The 19,889-nt window shown below is 34.7% G+C and overlaps 1 protein-coding gene across 2 annotated transcripts; it reads right to left on the bottom strand.

The window, feature by feature from the left end:
- Positions 1 to 2,195: 2,195 nt before the first annotated feature.
- Positions 2,196 to 15,192, bottom strand: LOC136224109 (uncharacterized). 2 transcript variants are annotated; one of them, XM_066012362.1, is made up of 12 exons: positions 15,103 to 15,192; positions 7,178 to 7,433; positions 6,629 to 6,838; positions 6,276 to 6,535; positions 5,845 to 6,186; positions 4,920 to 5,180; positions 4,520 to 4,815; positions 4,304 to 4,386; positions 3,604 to 3,790; positions 3,410 to 3,508; positions 3,220 to 3,321; positions 2,196 to 2,441 (listed from the first exon to the last, which is right to left on the bottom strand). In XM_066012362.1, the coding sequence occupies exons 5-7, from the start codon at positions 6,127 to 6,129 to the stop codon at positions 4,570 to 4,572; spliced, it is 792 nt and encodes a 263-aa protein (XP_065868434.1). In that variant the 5' UTR covers positions 6,130 to 6,186; positions 6,276 to 6,535; positions 6,629 to 6,838; positions 7,178 to 7,433; positions 15,103 to 15,192; the 3' UTR covers positions 2,196 to 2,441; positions 3,220 to 3,321; positions 3,410 to 3,508; positions 3,604 to 3,790; positions 4,304 to 4,386; positions 4,520 to 4,569. The 2 variants fall into 2 exon arrangements, with proteins under 2 accessions (XP_065868434.1, XP_065868433.1); XM_066012361.1 differs by having other exon boundaries at positions 4,304 to 4,815.
- Between the last annotated feature and the right edge of the window lie 4,697 nt (positions 15,193 to 19,889).

Genomic DNA, 19,889 nt, shown 5'->3' with positions numbered 1-19,889 from the left:
AAACAATTGACCCTTAATAGGATGAAACTTCACCATGACAGTCATAAATTTTGAAATTACATTTTTTTTATAGAATTACGAAACTGAGGAACTTTAGATTAAAATGGGAGTTCCGGAGACTACATTTTGTGGACTGAAAATAAGCATTGAACTTGTCATTTGGTTGAACTTTTTGGTACAAATATTAACACGAACATATGTGAGATTTTGAGACCAACAATTTGAGCATTTTATTACACATTGCTCGGTTTATTTTTTCTTGAGTGTGCTCATACTTGCTATTGTCTGTAGAATTTGCATCAAATTCTAGTCGAAACCTCGTGCATCCAGTTGGAACTTGGCGTGATCAAGGCAATTAAGTGTAGCCCTTTGTTAATGTTAAAACTTATTTTTTCTTGTTTAAACCCAAAACCCTTTTACATCGTGTTTAGTTAAGCCCCGTTGAAGCCTACGTATACCACTTTCTTTGTTTCACCACATTACAAACCCCTAACGTCTTAAATACCCTTTTCTCACCCGTGAATTTACAATTATTATGCACAAATAGAAATGTTTTAGGGAGCTCAAGATTTGTGGAAAATAGGAAGCTGAGAATTATCATTGCTACTTTATGTGCTTTTGCAAAGAAAAAAAAATAAAAACATAAAAAAAAGCTCAAGAAAAGAAAAACTTTTTTAAAAAAAAAAAAAAATTAAAACAAAGGGAGAAAGCATTGGTTGAGTCATTTAGTTCGAGAGATTCATGTACGATCAATCTTAGAAAATGCATTTGAAGCAAGGAACTCTAATATGTAATCATAAGTTAAGAATAAAGATAAATGGATGAATACTCATCATTGTGAGACTGGTTTAAGTCTTGGAGATAGAAGTTGGTAAGAAAAGAAAAAAAAGTTATTTTCTCATCAGTAGCACATGTTATCTTTATCGGCTAATCTTTGGAGAGTTTCGAGTCTTGTTGTATCTATTTTGCACAACTAGTTGTTTATTCACTTCCCACATATTTTCCTTATCCAAACCTGTCCCTAAACCAATATTACAACCCGTAAAAGACCTTGGGATCTTGTTTCTAACTAGATAAGCACAATGGTAATGATTGGATGACAATGCAAATTCACCATAGTCAAAGCTAGTATAGAGCTTGAGAGACAAAGTTTACACCTAAACACTTGAGTGAAATGAGTGACCACTAGTGAGGTGCCAAAATAGTTTGCCTTTTGATTTTGTGATATGATTGAAGATACGTCTGCTTGTGTTGGTTTGCGGAGAAACGATTAAAATCTTTTAGCGTCCAAACCTTTTGTTTTTCATCCAAACTTGTGAAATTGAGATCTATGAATGCCAAGTGAAGTAAATCGTGTTATTGTGTGAATTATTTATAGTGAATATTCTAGAGTTTGTTTTGAGTCTAAGGCTTGCTTGAGGACAAGCAAGGTTCAAAGTGTGAGGAAGTTGTTATCTTGCGTTTTCATATAGTTTTTAATATATTTTAATTATAGTAATCATACATTTTAAGATAGTTTTTAATATTTTATAATTGTTTTATGTTTGGCAAAAATGCAATTATGGAATCATTACTGAAGTAAATAAACACTAGTACAGAAAAGGCCTATGGCCACGGTCGTTTACCCTCATTAGCCACGGTTTCACGACCGTGGCCATAAGAGGCGTGGCAAATGCTTGGAATCTTTAACCACGGTTGTTCGACCGTGACCAAAAGGGCATTAGGGTCGGTTTTTACATGTAACCGACTCTAATTTTTTATGTTTTGGTCATGGTTGTTACAAAAAACCGTGGCAAAAGGGGGGTCTTTAGCCACGGTCTTTCATAACAACCGACTCCAATGCCCTGATCATTAGAGTCGGTTGTAAAAGAACCGTGGCTAATGATAAAAGTATTAGAGTCGGTTGTGGAAACAACCGACTCCAATGCTCTAATCATTAGAGTTGGTTGTGGAAACAACCGACTCCAATGCTCTAATCACTAGAGTCGGTTGTTTTGTAACCGTGGCTAATGTTATTGTTTTTAACAATTTAAAATCAGCATATTCAAATTAAACCTGCTCTATTTTTTTGTATTACCGTAATTAACGGTAAACAAGATTTGTTATGCTCAATCATTTACCGTAACAAAAATTGATCCTGACTGAAATTAAATGCAAAATGAATAAAAATGTACACAAATATAAGTTACCAACTGCATATTAATGTAAACACAAAAAAAAAACTGAGATATACTAGTTCTCTATCATACTACTCTAGACATGTTAATGTCAAAATGGCTTTATTTCTTTGTTTCTTTTGATAAGTCACTAATCTAACTCAACTTTATATATTTTCCCGCATGAGCAGTATTTCCCTGTCCATAAATCGAACTTTAGTTTTGGAATCTGAATAGTGAATACATTCTCTTGATCCTAACACGCTTTTCAGTTTTCTCCACAACCTGATCCAAAACAAAAATTGAAGTATAATCAGCATTTCAAATGCTAATTGATAAACAAAAGAAAAACGACAAAGACTATAGAGCATCGTGCATTTCAAGCTAAACATAGAGATGCAATTATTTAATACAAAAATAAATTCATGTGACACAATAACTTCTACGGAAAAGTTAATACATATACCTTAATGCTTCAATTACGTGCAAATAATCTTCAGCAGACCCTAAATTCTAATACTACTTGCCCCCAGTCAATTCTCAGACGATCTATATAACTGAAAAAAAAGAGTCGATACTAGAGAATCCTTTGAAGAAAATTACACCATAACCATCATATTTCAGCAACCATGGAGGTGACATAGCCATGTGATAAATTGTGAAGAGGCAGCCAAATTAAGAGGGATAACAGCAATTAATATTGGACAAAGTGATGTATCTAGACATGTTTATGTTCATTCACTTATTGATACTGAGCAATGTAAATTTCTTTTTTTTGTTATGTATCTACCAGCTCCATCCGACTAAAAGGAAAACTCTAATGCTATCAAACACTGAACTCACTCTCTCTATGGTTTATTTATGCAGAACTTTGGAGGAAAAGAAAATATAACCTGTTTCCCAATATTTCACAAACAGAAAACCCGAGATCTGAAGTCTCATCTCTATCATTTTCTTCTAAAGCTAGTAGCTACCATAAGAAATATTACATTAAAACAATAATAATATAAACACAAACTTCGCAATAATAATGGATTAAGAACAGTATTACATTACAACATACCTAATTCATGACCCAACATAAAAATGACATAAACCGTGATGCCCAAATATCCAAAACCTCATTAAGCTCGTCCTCGGTATACGGTGAAGTTCTTCCAAAAACCTTATTAAGTAGAAAAGATAAAATACATTATCCAAAAGTGATATACATAAATAAGGATACAAATTAAAATATATACAACAAAACTTACATTTTGTAACTCTTGAGAATCACGGTGTTGCAAAATTATATCCAACATGTATCGCATTACAAAGTATCCACACTCTGTAGATCCCTTTTGTTGAGGACACTGCATGTATATTTACAAAACAACATATACAATTACAAAACCACATAATTCGACTCAACAAACCACAAACTAAACAAACTTTAATAGGTACGTACCTTTGCAACATTCCATTTCAACGGTGTTTTAGCCTTCCTTTTAGATTCCATCTGTTGATATCCCAAGAAAGCGCTATTCATGTGTTCCTTTATTGGACTGCCTACAAACTTCAGCGAAGTCCTTTTTGGATCAAAAATGCAGACCTCATTATTCTCCGTACATAGCACAAGAAGAATCCAATGACCGCTACATTAAAGGCAAAGGGAGCATTAATTCATGTTGGAGTATTGATGAAAGTGGTTTGTCCATAAATAACTAATTTCGCAATCACAATACGGTACACATTCATTCACGACATGCCCTTTATTAAACTAAAGTAACAATCTGCAACTGCCCAAAAATATCCAACGTGGCTGCTAGAAAACGAGCATAGCACAAAATTGGTCCAATCTCTAATTTCCTATCAAATGTCAAAAGTTACTGGACAAGAATAATAATAAGACCCCTTGCTTCTTAAGTAGAAGCCTTTCAGATTAATCATACAAAATGCAAAGCAAGATAGTGGAAACAATTGCGGTTTTATTCAATCTGCATATGCAACTAATTTTGACCATATACAATGTCGTTTTTACATTATAATTTTAAAATAAACAATTAAGTGATTCTATGATCCCAGCACACCCTATTTAGAAAAGAAAATGCTATATAAACATAATAAAATTGGAGGTATAATAGGTTGATGAAGGTTTGTAGATATACCTTTCATGGTATGGAAAAAGGATGAGACGTTTGCCTTTGTATTTTATTAATGCGTCTATCATGTATTTCCTACACTCGACTTCCTTCTTTGAATTTATCGCAGTAGCCGAAATCAAATGTGGGCACATGAATCCAACAGAGTCAAGAAGACGATTGTGCATAGTTCTCAAACCACTATGTAATAATATATAATAAGAGTTAGAAGTGTTATCTTACGTAATGAACACTTCCAACACTGAAGTACTGAGCCACTCTCCATGTAGTAGCTAATCCACATCTTCTCTTCCAATAAAAATCTGAATCTCTTCTTTACTCCCAAAAACATGGTCATCAAGCATCTCAAACATGTCATGTGTGGGATTTTCATCCAACATTCTCCGCATATATTTGCATTTCTTAGTCAACTTTGGTAATGCAACCTCATTAAGATCTAACTTTTTTGGTTGTATTGCCGACTCATTTCCACTTTGATCATGTTTTTTTTTACTTGTATCCCCCTTCGAATAGCTTGCCTATATATAATAACCGATTAATTAATAGATATTAGTAAACATCCACAACCATATAAAAGGATTAAACTATCAAAATTTAATTAACAATGTGAATTAGTTATTACCTTATCTTCTAAAAGCAGAATCAAATTCTTTGGCCACTGTGTGAAAGATCCACTAGCTTCACCGAGAATTTGAATATGGTCTGATGGCACTGGCACAGGTAAATCTCCATAACCATTTTCATAATTGTCAATGTTGACAACCACATTTTCAGGATTGATTGGCATGCCGTGATTGACTTTCATTTTTGGGTGAACAACCCCATGAGCAACAACAACTGGCACACCCTCAACCAACAATAATACTTGACATGGTTTAGGTACCTATAGTATATTAATAATAAGTTACATTAAAAAATAAATAAGTTACATGTATCATGAAGACGATATATATTTGAATGAAGTTGTATGTGTACATCTAAAAATGCACCAATTTAATTAATAATTTATATACAATACATTCCCTCTTTCTCTTTTACTGATCCTTAATTAATGTAATTAATTAAATCATAGTTGGGTAAATTGTGTCAGTTTATAATGTTCTGGTTCGTTTCTGGTTGTGTTAATACAATGTAAACAAGAATATCGTCAATTGAAATCATAGTAGTGGAGTTTAATTATAGTAAAAAAAAGGTAAAAAATGGAAATTGGTATTGGTGAAATTGGTATGAAATGGTGCAATTAGGAAGAGAGAACAATTTCTAGTTTCATCAACTATATTTCGTTGGACTTGTCTGTATGCTGCCTCTATCTAATTCTCATTCATTTGTCTCTTTCTTATAAATCATTTCAGCAAATTGCTTTGAACTATATACTAACTAGTACAACTCAAAATCAACCAAGGAATTTCAAAAGGGAATAAGCAACATGGATTACTAATGCATTTTTCTGCTATTAAAATAACACAAGTTAAATTGCTATAATTGAGGCAACTGTAGATTAAAATTCTATAATTGAGATATGTGAAAGGGATACAAATTAAATTTACCTGTATGTCGACAAAAGGATCAATACCACCAGAATGACAACTACTTTTGTCTAATGCAGGTGAAGCCCTATCAACTTGCAAAGAATCCACTGGGGCGGGGGAAGCGCCATCACCCGGCCTAAAACAATCAGGGGCATCCGCTTGACTTGGTATCTGCATTCCCATTTCTTCAAGCATTTTTTTAAATTGTTCCCTCATAAAATCCGACTGCATTTGCTTTTGCTGATCCAACTTCGCAATTACACGACCACTGTGCTCATGCCTTTCTGTGGAACGACTTAACATATCATCAGATCTATTAGGCACGAATTCCCCATCTTTCTTCTTTTGCTCCCAAACATCCTACACATCCATTTAATATTAATGTTAGTAACATGTTAACTAATAATGTACTATTTAACATATCATATTGCAGAATTTAAAGCACTTACATATTTTTCTTTTACTTGTCTAGTCTTCTCATTTGGCACAATCAAATTACCGTCTTTATCTATTTTGCTTCTTGCAAGAATCCAATTTTCCCCCTAAGCAATAAACCACTAGCCAAACGGTTGCTTGATTCCTCACCGCTTAATAAGGAATATAACCCTTTATTGCGCCATCGAACTTCGTTTTGAGCATATGACGCCCGCCCCATATAATGAGGATGTTCATCGTAAGACTTGCTTACTTTAGCTTTATCACTAATGGCCTACAATATATATAGGAAAATAAAATGGTTAGTACACTAATAACAAGAATAAAATATTAAAACTAATAATAAAAAACTTAACAAAAATAATACCTTGAATTCATCTGTATTGACATACTTGGCATACGAGTCAAAGTCCTCTTTAGACATTCGACCATCTTGATATGGCATTGTTTTATTGATATCGTCTTTATTGTGGATAAACTTTCTCTTCAAATTATATTTCCACCTTCTCCAAGCCTCATTACATGCACGTATCACTACCACTTTCTTCCTATCATCGTTTGGAATGCAGAACTCCCTCTACATTATTGAAAGGAAGATTATAATAATAAGTGATGCATTGCTTTTAGGTTATGTATAACTTAATTAATTAATTAATCTATCACTAAATTAGAGTTTGAGCTATTTTGTTAGCTTACTAAGATTGATTAAATTTAGCATATATAGGAAACCGGAGATTCTCTGGAAGATTTTGCATGTCTTATTTATTTATTGTTGTATGCAAGATCGAATATATCCTATGATTTGTTGAAAATATTTCACATATAGCTAGCTAAATTTTTTTTGATGAAATATTTCTATGTGGTTAATTAATGGGAATTTGATATTTCAATAATAATAATAGAATACAATATTTACCTGAATATCTTCCCATAACATGTTCTTCAAACCTTGGGGCACTTCAGTCCACTTTTTATACCGAACAGAGACTTTTCCCCGACAAATGACTCCAATATGAGATGAGTAGTTCTTAACAAATTTACCAAGAGGATGGTTAAATTCGTCCCATTCAAGCTCTCTAACAACATTCGGCTTGTGCTTTAGCCCCATTGATGGGCCTCGTGTCTTCTTTCGTTTTGGTGAGCCCCGAGTGGTCCCATCATCACTCATAATGCTTGCAATGAGAAAGCAATACAATTAGTTCAAATTATAATAACAACAAAATTATTTGATATTATAATAACAACACAAAAATAACACAAAGGTTAGGAATAATCAACAATTTTACCATATTTAGTTTTTTTTCATATTGTAACATAAAAGCCTTCGTCATGATCTTGTCGAGTAAAATTTGTGTCGACCTCATGAACAACATCAATTGTAGGGATATCGAATGGTGAACACGGAGTCTCATCAAATTGTTCATCGTATTCTTCTTCATCAACTACATCATCAATGCCAAGTATGCGTCTCTTTCATTCAAGCACAATGGATAATTGAGGATCAATGGGGTCAACCATGTAAAACACTTGTTTTGATTATGATGCTAATATGAATGGATCTTCATGATGCCCCAATCGATTGAAGTTTACTAAGGTTAAGAACTCATGTTCATCCTTCTTGATACCGCGACTACTATCAACCCACTTACATTGTAATAAGGCAATCTTGAATTCTACATAATCTAGCTCAAATATTGAGTCAATGAATCCATAGTATGACCTTCTCTTTTCAATCAATGTTTTATCCCTCGCACTAGCATATTCTGATGACAAACCTACAACTGTAACTCCACTGTTCTGCATAACCGATTTGTCATCTTGTCGTTTAGTGTAAAAAGAATACCCGTTGATGTCGTACCCTTCATAAGAGGATACAATAATTTTACATCCATATGCTAACCATCTCAATATGGAAGATACGTCACTATTGCTAGTTACTTCAGACATCACCCGACTCTTGAACCATCGTACGAAAGATTTATTATGCAACTTCATCAACTCAGTATCGCCTTTACTAGGATTTGTACTTCTAAGAAATGATATATGCTCGTCGAGGTAAGGATGAACTTCAGAAAGAGTTTGCAACACATAAAGCTCTGCATTTCCCAACAGTTCAGCACTAAGTGTTATACTTTTGCGACCAACAGTACCCTTACCATGAAGCCTATCATAATGACGAGATTTTGGCACACCAATTTCCTTTGTGTCTGCTAAATACTGAGCACACCATGATGCAACTTCCTCAGCTACCGTTCGTTGGACAATAATAGCTTCAGGTCGGGCTAGATTCATCACTCTGCCTTTTAAGGTACCCATTTCTCGTTCAAAAGGATACATATATCTCAGACACACTGGTCCACATAATTTAATTTCACGAACAATATGAACAACCAAATGAGGCATCACGTCAAAGAATGATGGTGGGAAATACATTTCAAATCCACACATTGTCTGAATAATATCAGCTTGCAAGTCATCTAATCTTGTTGGATCAATCACCTTACTACAAATAGTGTGGAAAAAGAGACACAATCTTGTAATAGTATACCTAACTTGTGGTGGCAATATTCCTCGAATTGCAACCGGTAAGAATTGTTGCATCAGCACATGACAATCGTGAGATTTCATTCCAACTAATTTTAAGTCGGTTAATGAAACAATTCTACGAAAATTTGAACAGTACCCACCGGGTACTTTCAATCCATGCAACGACTCACAAAAGCTAGTTTTTTCTGCCTTAGACAATGTGTAGCAAGCTAGTGGAAGATAGTACCGTTTCCCTCTCTCTTGCGGTGCCAACTCGGATCGACCCATTGCAGCCATGTCTCTTCTTGCATTTACCCCATCCTTCGTTTTCCCTGGCATGTTCAAATGTGTCCCAACAATGGCATCACAAAAATTTTTCTCAATATGCATCACGTCTAAGCAATGTCTGACTTCCAAATGTTCCCAATATGGAAGTTTCCAAAATATTGACATCTTCTTGTAACCGCCCATTGTATTGCTTTTATTAGGCTTACCAAAAACAGTTTCAATGCCTTTAACCCGATCATACACCTCACTTCCACATAAGGGCAAACGAGCTTTTTTCTTCTCTATTGTTCCATTAAAAGCTTTCTTCTTTCTACGAAAAGGATGGTTTAGAGGGAGAAACCTACGATGATTCATGTACACATGCTTCCCACAATGGTGTAGACGCACTACTTCCATATCATCCTCACAAATCGGACATGCCATTTTTCCTTTTACAGTGTACCCTGACAGATTTCCATAAGCTGGAAAGTCATTTATTGTACAAAAAATCATGGCATGCAAGGTGAAATTCGTTCTACTATATGAATCAAACACCGACACACCTTCATCCCACAACAACTTTAGGTCATCAATGAGTGGAGCTAGGTAGACATCTATGTCATTTCCAGGTTGTTTGGGCCCAGAGATGAGAAGGGATAACATAATGTATCTGCGTTTCATACATAACCAAGGAGGCAAATTGTATATGGTTAATAGGACAGGCCAGGTGCTGTATTGGGTACTAAGTGTTCCAAAAGGATTCATCCCATCAGTACAAAGACCGAGTCTAAGATTTCGAACTTCTTGACCAAAATCCTCGAACTTCCGATCAATGGTTCGCCACTGCGGAGAATCAGCTGGATGCCTCATTAACCCATCTTTCTTCCTCCCTTCATCATGCCACCGTAATAGTTTTGCATTATTTTCATCCAAGAAAAGGCGTTTAAATCTCAGTATAATTGGAAGATACCATAGCACCTTAGCCGGAACTCCTTTCTTCCTTAAACAAAGATCATTGTCCTTTCTCTTGTAACGAGACACTCCGCACCTTGGACATGATTGCATATCTGCATAGTCATTTCGATACAACACGCAATCATTCCTACATGCATGTATCTTCTCATACTCCATACCCAGAGGGCACATGAGTTTCTTTGCCTCATAAGTCGAGATTGGTAGTTCATTTCCATCGGGAAGCATTTTTTTCAAAATTTGCAACAGTTCAGTAAAACTCTTATCAGTCCAACTGTGGCTCGCCTTCAAGTTGAATAATTTAAGGACAGCTGAAAGTATCGTGAACGTTGTACAACCAGGATATAATGGTGTCTCAGAGGAACTCAAAATTCTATCATACATACCAGGACGCTCTGTAAAATCTTCCTCTACATCATGCATCATATCGTTAATCCTATCCACCTCCACTTCACTGTCGTTTTCAACATCAGCATCACCGACCTGATGATTGACTGACTTAGTTGAGCTCTCTGCATTATCAAACATCTCACCATGCCATGTCCAACTTGTATAGTTTTTTTTAAACCCCCGACAAATTAAGTGATCTTGGACTACATATATGTCGCCTGGACACCTCATGTTATTGCAGTCACAACAAGGACAACAAATTGAACCACTTTTTGATTGGAATTCAATGGCAGCTACACTAAACTCACCCAACCCTCGTAGGAACTCAGCGGAAGCTCGATTACCATACATCCAACTTCGATCCATACTAATTAACTACTAAAAACACAAAACAAATGTGCAGGATATCAATTAATTAATTATCTCATGTAAATACAATACAAGATTTGTTTTGAAATTAATTACCTAATAATCGGTTTTTCTTTGAATTAATGCTATCCTTTTTCTTTTTCAAATGTGTAAGATGATGGAAAGGTTTATATATAACTGTTGATGCATGTGTTCATACAGTTGAATTAATTAAAGAAGGTCTTGTGTTAGATGTAAAATAATAAATATAAAAAGCTAAGGCTTCGATTAATCGATGGCAACAAAAGGATCTAAATATGAAGAGGCATGCAGGAGGATCTATATTTAGGAAAGTGGAAAGATGGAATGATAAAAGCCAACTTTTATTTTTTTACACCAAAATGTAAATACTAGAAGTTGGAAGATTGATGCAAAAAGAACAGATATATGTATGTAATATCCATGCATCAAGCTTCATCATACATAAATAAATGGCCTAATGCTTCCCCAGCCCCCTTAACTTCGCTAGATTGGTCATTTTACCCATGCAACTCACCGAATGTCCTATTTACCCCCTTAACTCCATAAAAGTGCTATTTTTCGCCCCCTCAACTTGTCCATTTACCCCTCCAACTCATAGAATGTCGTATTTACCCCCTTAACTTCATAAAAGTGGTATTTCTCACCCCCTCACAATTCGTTATCGAAGCCTAAATTGATAAATTTTTTAAACGTTAAACCTATATTTGTGCTTTTTGTACATGGAACCTAAATTGATACTTCCCCAAAAACCATAGGCTTATTTTGGTACCTTAGCCCTACAATATAATGTCTTTAACTTGTTTATATTAATGTTCTTGTTGTTTGCATCTTTTATTTATCCTTTTTCTCTTCAACTTTTTGCTAGTTAAATTTTGATTATCTAATTATTGTAATACAATATTATTATAATAAACACATGAAAGATCGATATAATGATCAAATTAAAACAAAATAAAAAGTTTATATTAAAAATATATATTTTCAAACTCATCGAATAAGTCCTATTAATTTTGCATGATAAAGGGGTAAGAAATACAACTTTTATGAAGTTATGGGGTAAATAGGATCACAAGGGGTGGGAAATACCACTTTTATAGAGTTAAGGTGGGTAAATAGGATATTCGATGAGTTGGAGAGTGGTAAAATGACCAATTTGGATAAGTCAAGGAGGTGAGAAATATCATTTTTATAGAGTTAAGAGGTAAATAGGACATTCGATTAGTTGGAGGGGTAAAATGACCAATTTGGACAAGTTAAGAGGGTTGGAGGAGCATTAAGCCTAAATAAATACATGGAATAACATCATCCATTGAAAATGAAAACCCCAACTAGGTGCTTATGAAACAAAGAATCACATAGAAAAAGCAAAGATTAATAGCACAAAATACCCAAATCTGAATGATAAGTAATAATATAGATAGATATAGAGTTAGAAGCAAACATATTAGGTTAGAATAAGAGTTAGAAGAGTTTGAATAATAATGAAAATGTATTTCCCCTAATTAGAGTTTGATATAAGTATAGGTATCTATACAGTAGGAAGATAATCCTAGAGGGCAATTGAAATTCAAATACAAATCAAATCCTAACTATAATCAAGGTAATTAGCATCTAATATTTGACTAGTTATCTTGAAGTAAATATCTCTAACAGTGGAATGATCATGGGTGAAAGTGGAGGCAATTCTCCTTAGAAATTGGTGTGACAGGTTTTAGGTTGGTCAAGAGTGTATTTAGGTGGTAATTTAGGAGAGATGGGTAGGAAATTAAGATGAGAGTAGGAAGTGTTTTGACAAAAAGAGAGACAGAAAGAGACTGACACATGGGAATTGAAAGGAGAAAATGAGAGTGAGACACTCTTTCAGAACAGGAAGCATGAAACGATGAAAATGACCAACAACAACCTATACCCAGGCACCATTTCATTTCTTTTCTTTTCTTATTATACCCCACTTATTGGGCATTCTATATGACCGACCCCCCCTCCCCTATTTATTCTACATCTATAGGCACCCTTTCATTTCTTACAACTATACTCACCACAATAATTCTTTCTTTAAATTTCCATATTTAGGTTCACACTAATGCATTCTCTGTGTCATCAACCATTAATGTTTCTTCTAATAGTATTCTTAAATGACTACATATAACTTCACTTTCTCCCAATTCAATATACATATTGAGGAATTCAAAATTTATTAAGCTTTTTCAGCAGCTACTGTTGTGCCTTCTCTTCTCTATATGAAAAAAAAACCCTTAAAAAGGACCCCATTCAAATACATTTACTAATTATCAGATGCATGATTGTCTATTCTTCTAACCATACGTTTCATGGTGTGAATGTGGTAGCACGGAACAAGAAGAGGCTCTAAAAGATCATGATAGAAGTGTGAATAAACTGAATTCCATATTAACAATGGAAAAAAGTTGATTGAGCTATATTATTAAGAGGAATTTCTAATATATACATACTGAAGTCCATAAACTAAGATAAGATATACATTTAGCTATATGATTACGGAACAGCCGATTTAGCCTTCACATATAAAACACTGTCACTTTAACCTAACTTTTAACCAAGTACAAATTCAAGTCTAATTAATGGAATATGCGTTTTTTCTAGTTAAAAGAAAATGTACATTTCAAATCTTGTTGGGTGGTTAGTGTTAGAGATTATATAAGTTTTAATTTAAGATTTCTGTTTAAATGGTTCTTTGATATAACATCAAAACCTCTTAAATCAATAGGTCGAAATCTTGATGATTCTCATTCTTAAAACGAAATTTCAACACATAGCCAGAAAAGCTACTTATGGTGCAGACTTTTGATTCAAATTGTTTGTTGAGAGCTAAACACTAGAGGTAAAATTTAATTAATTTTACCATTTTAAAGTTAGTTTCTAATCTCCATACAATTTAACTTAAAAAACAACAAATCAGTTTTTCTAAAATGCTCTAAAGATTCAATTGATGTCTAGTTAAAATTGTATTATTTCAATACTAATAATTTGATTGAGTGGAAATCGAATCTAAAAGCTGGTTAGAGATAATGAACTGGAAACTATAAGTTAGTATGCTAATAATTGAATTTAGATAGTCTAAAGTTAAGCATTGAGGTTGAGAAAAAAAAATGAAAGATATACTTTTGACCGCCATAACAACAGTACATCCACAAATATCTACCACCTTACCTTAACAGATATTCGTAAAGCATTCCATAACCAAATTTCTTTGTTTCTTTTTCAATCTTTATTATATAGGCTCTCTCTCTCTCTCTCTCTCGCATTTGAATGCTTATTGGTGTTCGTTCCCATTCTAATAAAGCCTTGAAGGAAAGGAAGCATCTTCTTCTCTTTTCATATAAAACTAAACCTCCAAGCATATATTATGCATGGCTAGTAGCTATGTAATTATCACTTGTTTCTTATTGTTGTTTATTGTTATTAGTCTTGAAAGTACAAGTAGATGTTGCAATGATGAAGGCACGTAGATGCAGTTTCAGGGAAGAAGATTACTTGCTGCTCTCCAAAACAAACAACATATCAAAAAAAGGTTTGGATTTGGATATAGATATAGAAGGTCTTTCTTGAATGCAAGTGCACAGGAAGTTCCTAGTGGTCCAAATCCCATTTCTAATCGCAGACCTCTCCTTCCATCTTATTCTTTAAGCTTTAATATAGCTCTTATACTTATGGTGCAGACTAATTGCAAATGCTATCAACAGGCACAGAAGAAGAAGACCTGAAATCTAATAACGAATACGAGTCATTAGACGACACTTTACATATTCACAAGTTGAGTATGACTAACAACTTCAAGAGGGTTCTCGGAAAGGGCGGATTCGGGACAGTTTACCAAGGATACTTAGATGATACTGAAGTAGCTATGAAGATGCTATCTCCATCATCAGCACAAGGTTATAAGCAATTTCAAGCAGAGGTAGTTTACCATAACACGCACATCAATTCGCAATTAAAAAGTATGCAATTATCAATTCGCCTAACAAGAAATTAAAAAAAGTATGCAATTATCAATTCGCCTAACACGCACATGAAAGTCTTCGATCGGTCTTAGAAAGAAGAACGAACATGAACACTGACAGAACCCTGAAGACCGAAAACCAACAAAATCCAAAAGAATCAACACCAACACACATGGAACCCAGAAGATTGAATACTGATAAACTCATATAAACACATAATAAAAGACACAAACAAACAAAATCATAAAGAAATCCAGGAGATAGAATACGAAATCCATATAATAATGAAGCTAACAATTCAAACTCATTCACTAACCTCTTTCCTGATGCTTCTGCCGCAAACACGAACGAAACAGCAGAAAGCTTAAAGGAAAAGAACGGCTAGAGAAGGAAAAAAAGAACGGCGCTAGGTTGAGCAAAGGAGAAGAGAAAGAAAAGGAAAAGAACGAAACAGAGAGCACGATATGTCTGTGCTTAGTTGGTCTTTAGAGTCGGTCTAATAAGGAATTGGCGTCCGTTTTCAATTGAACCGACGTAATTCATTCAATTATTGGCGCCAATTATATAATTGGCCTTGGTTCAACCGATTAATTTAATATGTTAAAGAATTATTTTATTCTTTTTTTTTCTCTATTTATCTTAATTTTTATATTGTTAATTTTTATTTTCTATAGTTATTAGAATAAAAATAATATATTTTATATTTTTCTATTTTATTTAATATATTATATTGAATAGAAATAGAATATATAAGCAAGAAATAGAAAACTATACCAAATACTAAAAGAAATATTAAACCTAAATAAAAAAATAACTAGGTGAACCGAAGCCAATTACTGACTAATTAGCTTCGGTTTAACGTAAACCGAGGCTAATAATTGGGTCATCGGCCACGGTTCAATAAGAACCGAAGCCAATGACCGGCCAAACCGTCAATCAATTTTAAAAATCACATTTAAAGTCGGTTTTTTAAAAAACCGACCCCAATAACATATTTATTTGAGTTGGTTTTTTAAATAACTGACTCTAATTACCTGTAGCCACGGTTTTTTAAATAACCGTAGCTAATAAGGCGTGGCCGTAGGTTATTCCTGTACTAGTGAAAGTTGCCCGACCAGAACTCCCTCCAGTTGCGACCTCGTAGCAGTTCAAGAATGAAGTATCCATGACTCTTTAAATAAGTCTTTATTGTCATAAATTCCTCAATAACCATCTAAGGAATGTTATGACTATTTTGAAGAGTCTTTTGAATGCTCAAGAAGGAGTTACACTACTTAATGCTCTCTTTAATTCTATGAAAGTTAAAAAGTTACAAAGAAGAATTCAACTCTCCATTAATCTTATTTTTAATTACATCAAAGTTAGGAAGTTAGAGCAAAGAATTCAATCCTCCATTAATCTTCTCTTTAATGGCATTAAATTAGGAAGTTACAAGGAATGCATGAAGGCATTTGCAAGTATAAATACCTACATTGGGAAGAATGAAAGCAGACCTGGAACAGACATGGAACATGCCTCACCACCTCTTTTTAGCTCTCTCTTTTAGACTTTTTGTAGTTTTCTTTTCGTTCATTTGTTTTCTACCTTTGTAACTGATTCTAGTTTTATTTCAAAGTTTATTCTCTGTTCATCTTTTCTTTTCTTTTCTTTAATTATGTTTTCTAGTTTGTTTTCTATAAAATTTCTTGTTTTCTTTCCATCTACCATGAACTAACTCCTCCATAGCTAGAGCTATGGCGGATCCTAATCGAAGTAGATGATTTACTTGCAATCCAATTTCAAGTTCATAATTTATTAAATAGAGAATTAAACTATGGAGCTTAATTTCCTAGTTAGATATCTGATCAATATTTAGCTAAATTACAATTAATTATTTTGGTTAACCGAAACTAAGATAATTAATGGAATTACATAGTTTAGACCTGTGTCTATGCGGTGCGGTTTTTCAGGGTTTAGTTTCACGACTTAACTTTGGGGTTATTTCAGAGAACTTAATGCTTTCATTATATCTTTATTTTTGACTGGACCAAAGCTAAGGTAATTGTATGTGAAATAGGATTAATCTTGACTGGCCCAAAGCTAGGTTAATTACTTTAGGAGATAATCACCATCTCTAGATTAAAACTTAAGAACTTGGATAGGATTGTTGTGTGGATTATATACATTAGGTTAGGTGAAGCCTTGCTCTAGCACCTTTATCATAAGAGTTACAAATATTGTTTTTATTTTCTTTAATTAATTGAGTGCAGTTATTTTTGTTTTTAGTTTAGTAATCATCAAATCCAAAATTTATTGCTTAGATAATAGAAATTCATAAAAATCAATAGCTATAAACACAATCCTTGTGGGAATGATACTCTACTTACTTTATATTACTTGATCATGATAAGGTGCACTTGCCTTTAGTTTTGCACGATACACATTTCGCCCATCAGAAACCCCTTCGAGCCTATTAACCAACTTTTTTGTTAATACCCTTTTAACATTTAACCCTTTTTCCTCTTGTTCAAATACCGACAAAATCAATTTGCACCCGAATTACCAGAAATAAGTCACGACCTTAGCAAATGAGCACCATAAGCTTTCAAAATATTGTTTTTGTGCCTCTATCAAAACAAAGGACACAATAAAAGTAAAAAGGCAGTCTCAAGCTCCACCCGAGCAATTTTGAAGTATATCTTGTAAAATTCGCTAAGGCCGAAGCAAAATACGGTGCGATCATAAGTCGGTATTTTGGAACTTGAGTCTCTTTAAACTAACCACTAAAAAGCCACCCAAATTACAACCCCCCTCCGGGTTCATTTTTAATATTGCCTAATCATATTTTAGGAGGAAAAACCCGGATGCAAATGCAAATTCAACATGATCTCGAGTAAGTGCAAAGAAGAGTGCTAAAACACCGACCCACCTGATTGAGCGAAAGAGCGAAATCCCTTGGTGAGGTACTATCGGGTTCTCAAAAGATAATCAACCCCCGTTAATATTGCCTATTAATCTTGATCATGGAGGTTTCAAATAAGTTTTGTACTCAATTGTTTGCGTAGGTACCTACCGAAACCTTTGCATAAAACCGTAACTTTGAAATCACGCACTTGGCAAAACCAACCTCGGTTTGTTTCTTAATTTTCTCAATCCCTTGTCTTTCGATTTCTTTTACTTGAGGGCAAGTAAAACTTTAAAGTCCGAGGAGGTTTGATAGGGGTATTTTACCCCTATCTTTTAGCATGATTTACGGGTTGATTTTGGATTAAATAAATAAGTTTAACCACAAAAATAAAGAATTTTAATAAAATAAAGAAATGAAAATAAATTTCGTACTTTCAGTTAATTTTCCGTGTTTTTGAAATAAAAACGTCAAGCTAACTCGGCTCGCAAGATTTGTATTTCAGGTACGAGCAAGGAGCGAAAATCCACCTAAAAACACAGGGCGTATCACCCCTTACGCGGGGCGTGAAACATGGTGTCAGCAATAATTGCCTTATCCACAGACGCCATGTGGAATTGACTCAGCATACGCGGGGCGTATGCCACCCTACGCGAGGCGTATGACACATGTCAGAAATGATTGGCCTAATTCTGAAAGTCAGACTGCATTGTCTCCTTGAGTCAACTCTTGGCACGCGAGGCGTACCACCATATACGCGAGGTGTATCAGGCAGTTCTTCAATGATAAAAGCTCAGAGATTCATTTACGCGGGGCGTGTTTCAACTACGCACAGCGTAAAAGCTCCAATTCAAGCAATAAAACTTCAGAGACTCAAACACGCGGGACGTACTCCAGCTACGCAGGGCGTGTTTGAGACAATTAGACATGGAATTGGTCCACATGCAGGAGATTTCTGACGGAATGGGTATTTACGCGGGGCGTAGACAACCTTACGCGGGGCGTGTCATGGGATTTCTGCACCAAATAATGTTGCTCCATACTTGTTCCTTGTGAAGTTACAACTTTGCCCTTTGCTTGATGTTTATAAATAGGAAGCTCTTGAACCCCATTCCAACACACAACTAGAGAGCGAAAAACTATACTTGTTTTAATTATTGTAGTTTAGGTTTGTTTTAGGCTTTGTGTAACTAAACTCTTCCATCTCGAGAGCTTGTCCGTTGTTACCGGCATTTCACTAAAGTTCCGCTCCATATCCGCTCACCAAGCTCGAGAGCTCCACCATTCAAGACCTTAGAGATGGCTTTTGACTCCGGTTAGCTAGTTCCGAGGGTGGATTCTTCCTTTTACACTTGCTAATTAGCGTGATCTCATCCTATGTACTAGGCTTGTTTGTAATTCATATTTACACTTTCCATATTTATAATTTATGATTCATAATCTTCTTTTCTATATATGTGTTGATGTTTGTTACTTGTTTTGACATTCATAATTGACTATTGTGTAGGAGAACACGATTTCTGATGCCATTCGGGCTATCATTAGGGATTCATATAGGTGTTGCCTTACCGGAAGTGACAAACCGGAAACCGTAGGAATTGACAAGCCACGGAACTTACGGGCCCTAATTTCTGGTCCCAAGCATCAGACACGCCTTGACTAGGAACCACGTAGTCTAAGTACTTCACGGGTCGGTTACACTACAAGTAGTCGTCTTTGCACGAGCAAACCTTCAACCATATAAACATTAGAAGTTATTATTTGTCATAGTTATAACTTATCGCATTCACATCACTCCATAGAGTTTCGTTATATAAATTTGCCTCACACATAGTTAGTAGTAGCTTGTAGTTGTGCCTCACACTAACCCTAAAGTATTCACCGCTTAAATAACGTGTAGAACCGAGTCGTTTAATACTTGCAGTTATAAATCCCGTGGATTCGATACCCGGTCTTAACCGAATTATTACTTGATACGACGGGGTACACTTGCCCCTACGTAGTCGTAGCGTCTAGTAGATACAAAACACTTAGAAAGAACATATCCATATTCGTAGCACATTCATCGTAATACACATTCTCGTCGTTAAAAAGAACACTACTAGGTGCCGCGCATCAATAGTGTAGTGCCAAAGACGGATTAATGCTTTGATGCTTGACATAAGGTAGCAAAGCTAAGACCATGTTTCGAAAATTAACGCGGAGCACTTTTGTAAGAG

This window comes from Euphorbia lathyris, chromosome 3 (assembly GCF_963576675.1).
Source record: "Euphorbia lathyris chromosome 3, ddEupLath1.1, whole genome shotgun sequence".
NCBI lineage: Eukaryota > Viridiplantae > Streptophyta > Magnoliopsida > Malpighiales > Euphorbiaceae > Euphorbia > Euphorbia lathyris.
Note: the sequence above shows the minus strand (reverse complement) of the source record. Positions and strands in the feature narration are given on the sequence as shown.

Excerpts from the sequence above, each read along its gene's own strand:
- LOC136224109 (XM_066012361.1), bottom strand. The coding sequence starts at position 6,129 with ATGTTAAGTCGTTCCACAGAAAGGCATGAGCACAGTGGTCGTGTAATT. Across the intron at positions 5,181-5,844 it reads ATCCTTTTGTCGACATACAG|GTACCTAAACCATGTCAAGT; the intron begins GTAAATTTAATT and ends AATATACTATAG. Across the intron at positions 4,816-4,919 it reads TTCTGCTTTTAGAAGATAAG|GCAAGCTATTCGAAGGGGGA; the intron begins GTAATAACTAAT and ends TATTATATATAG.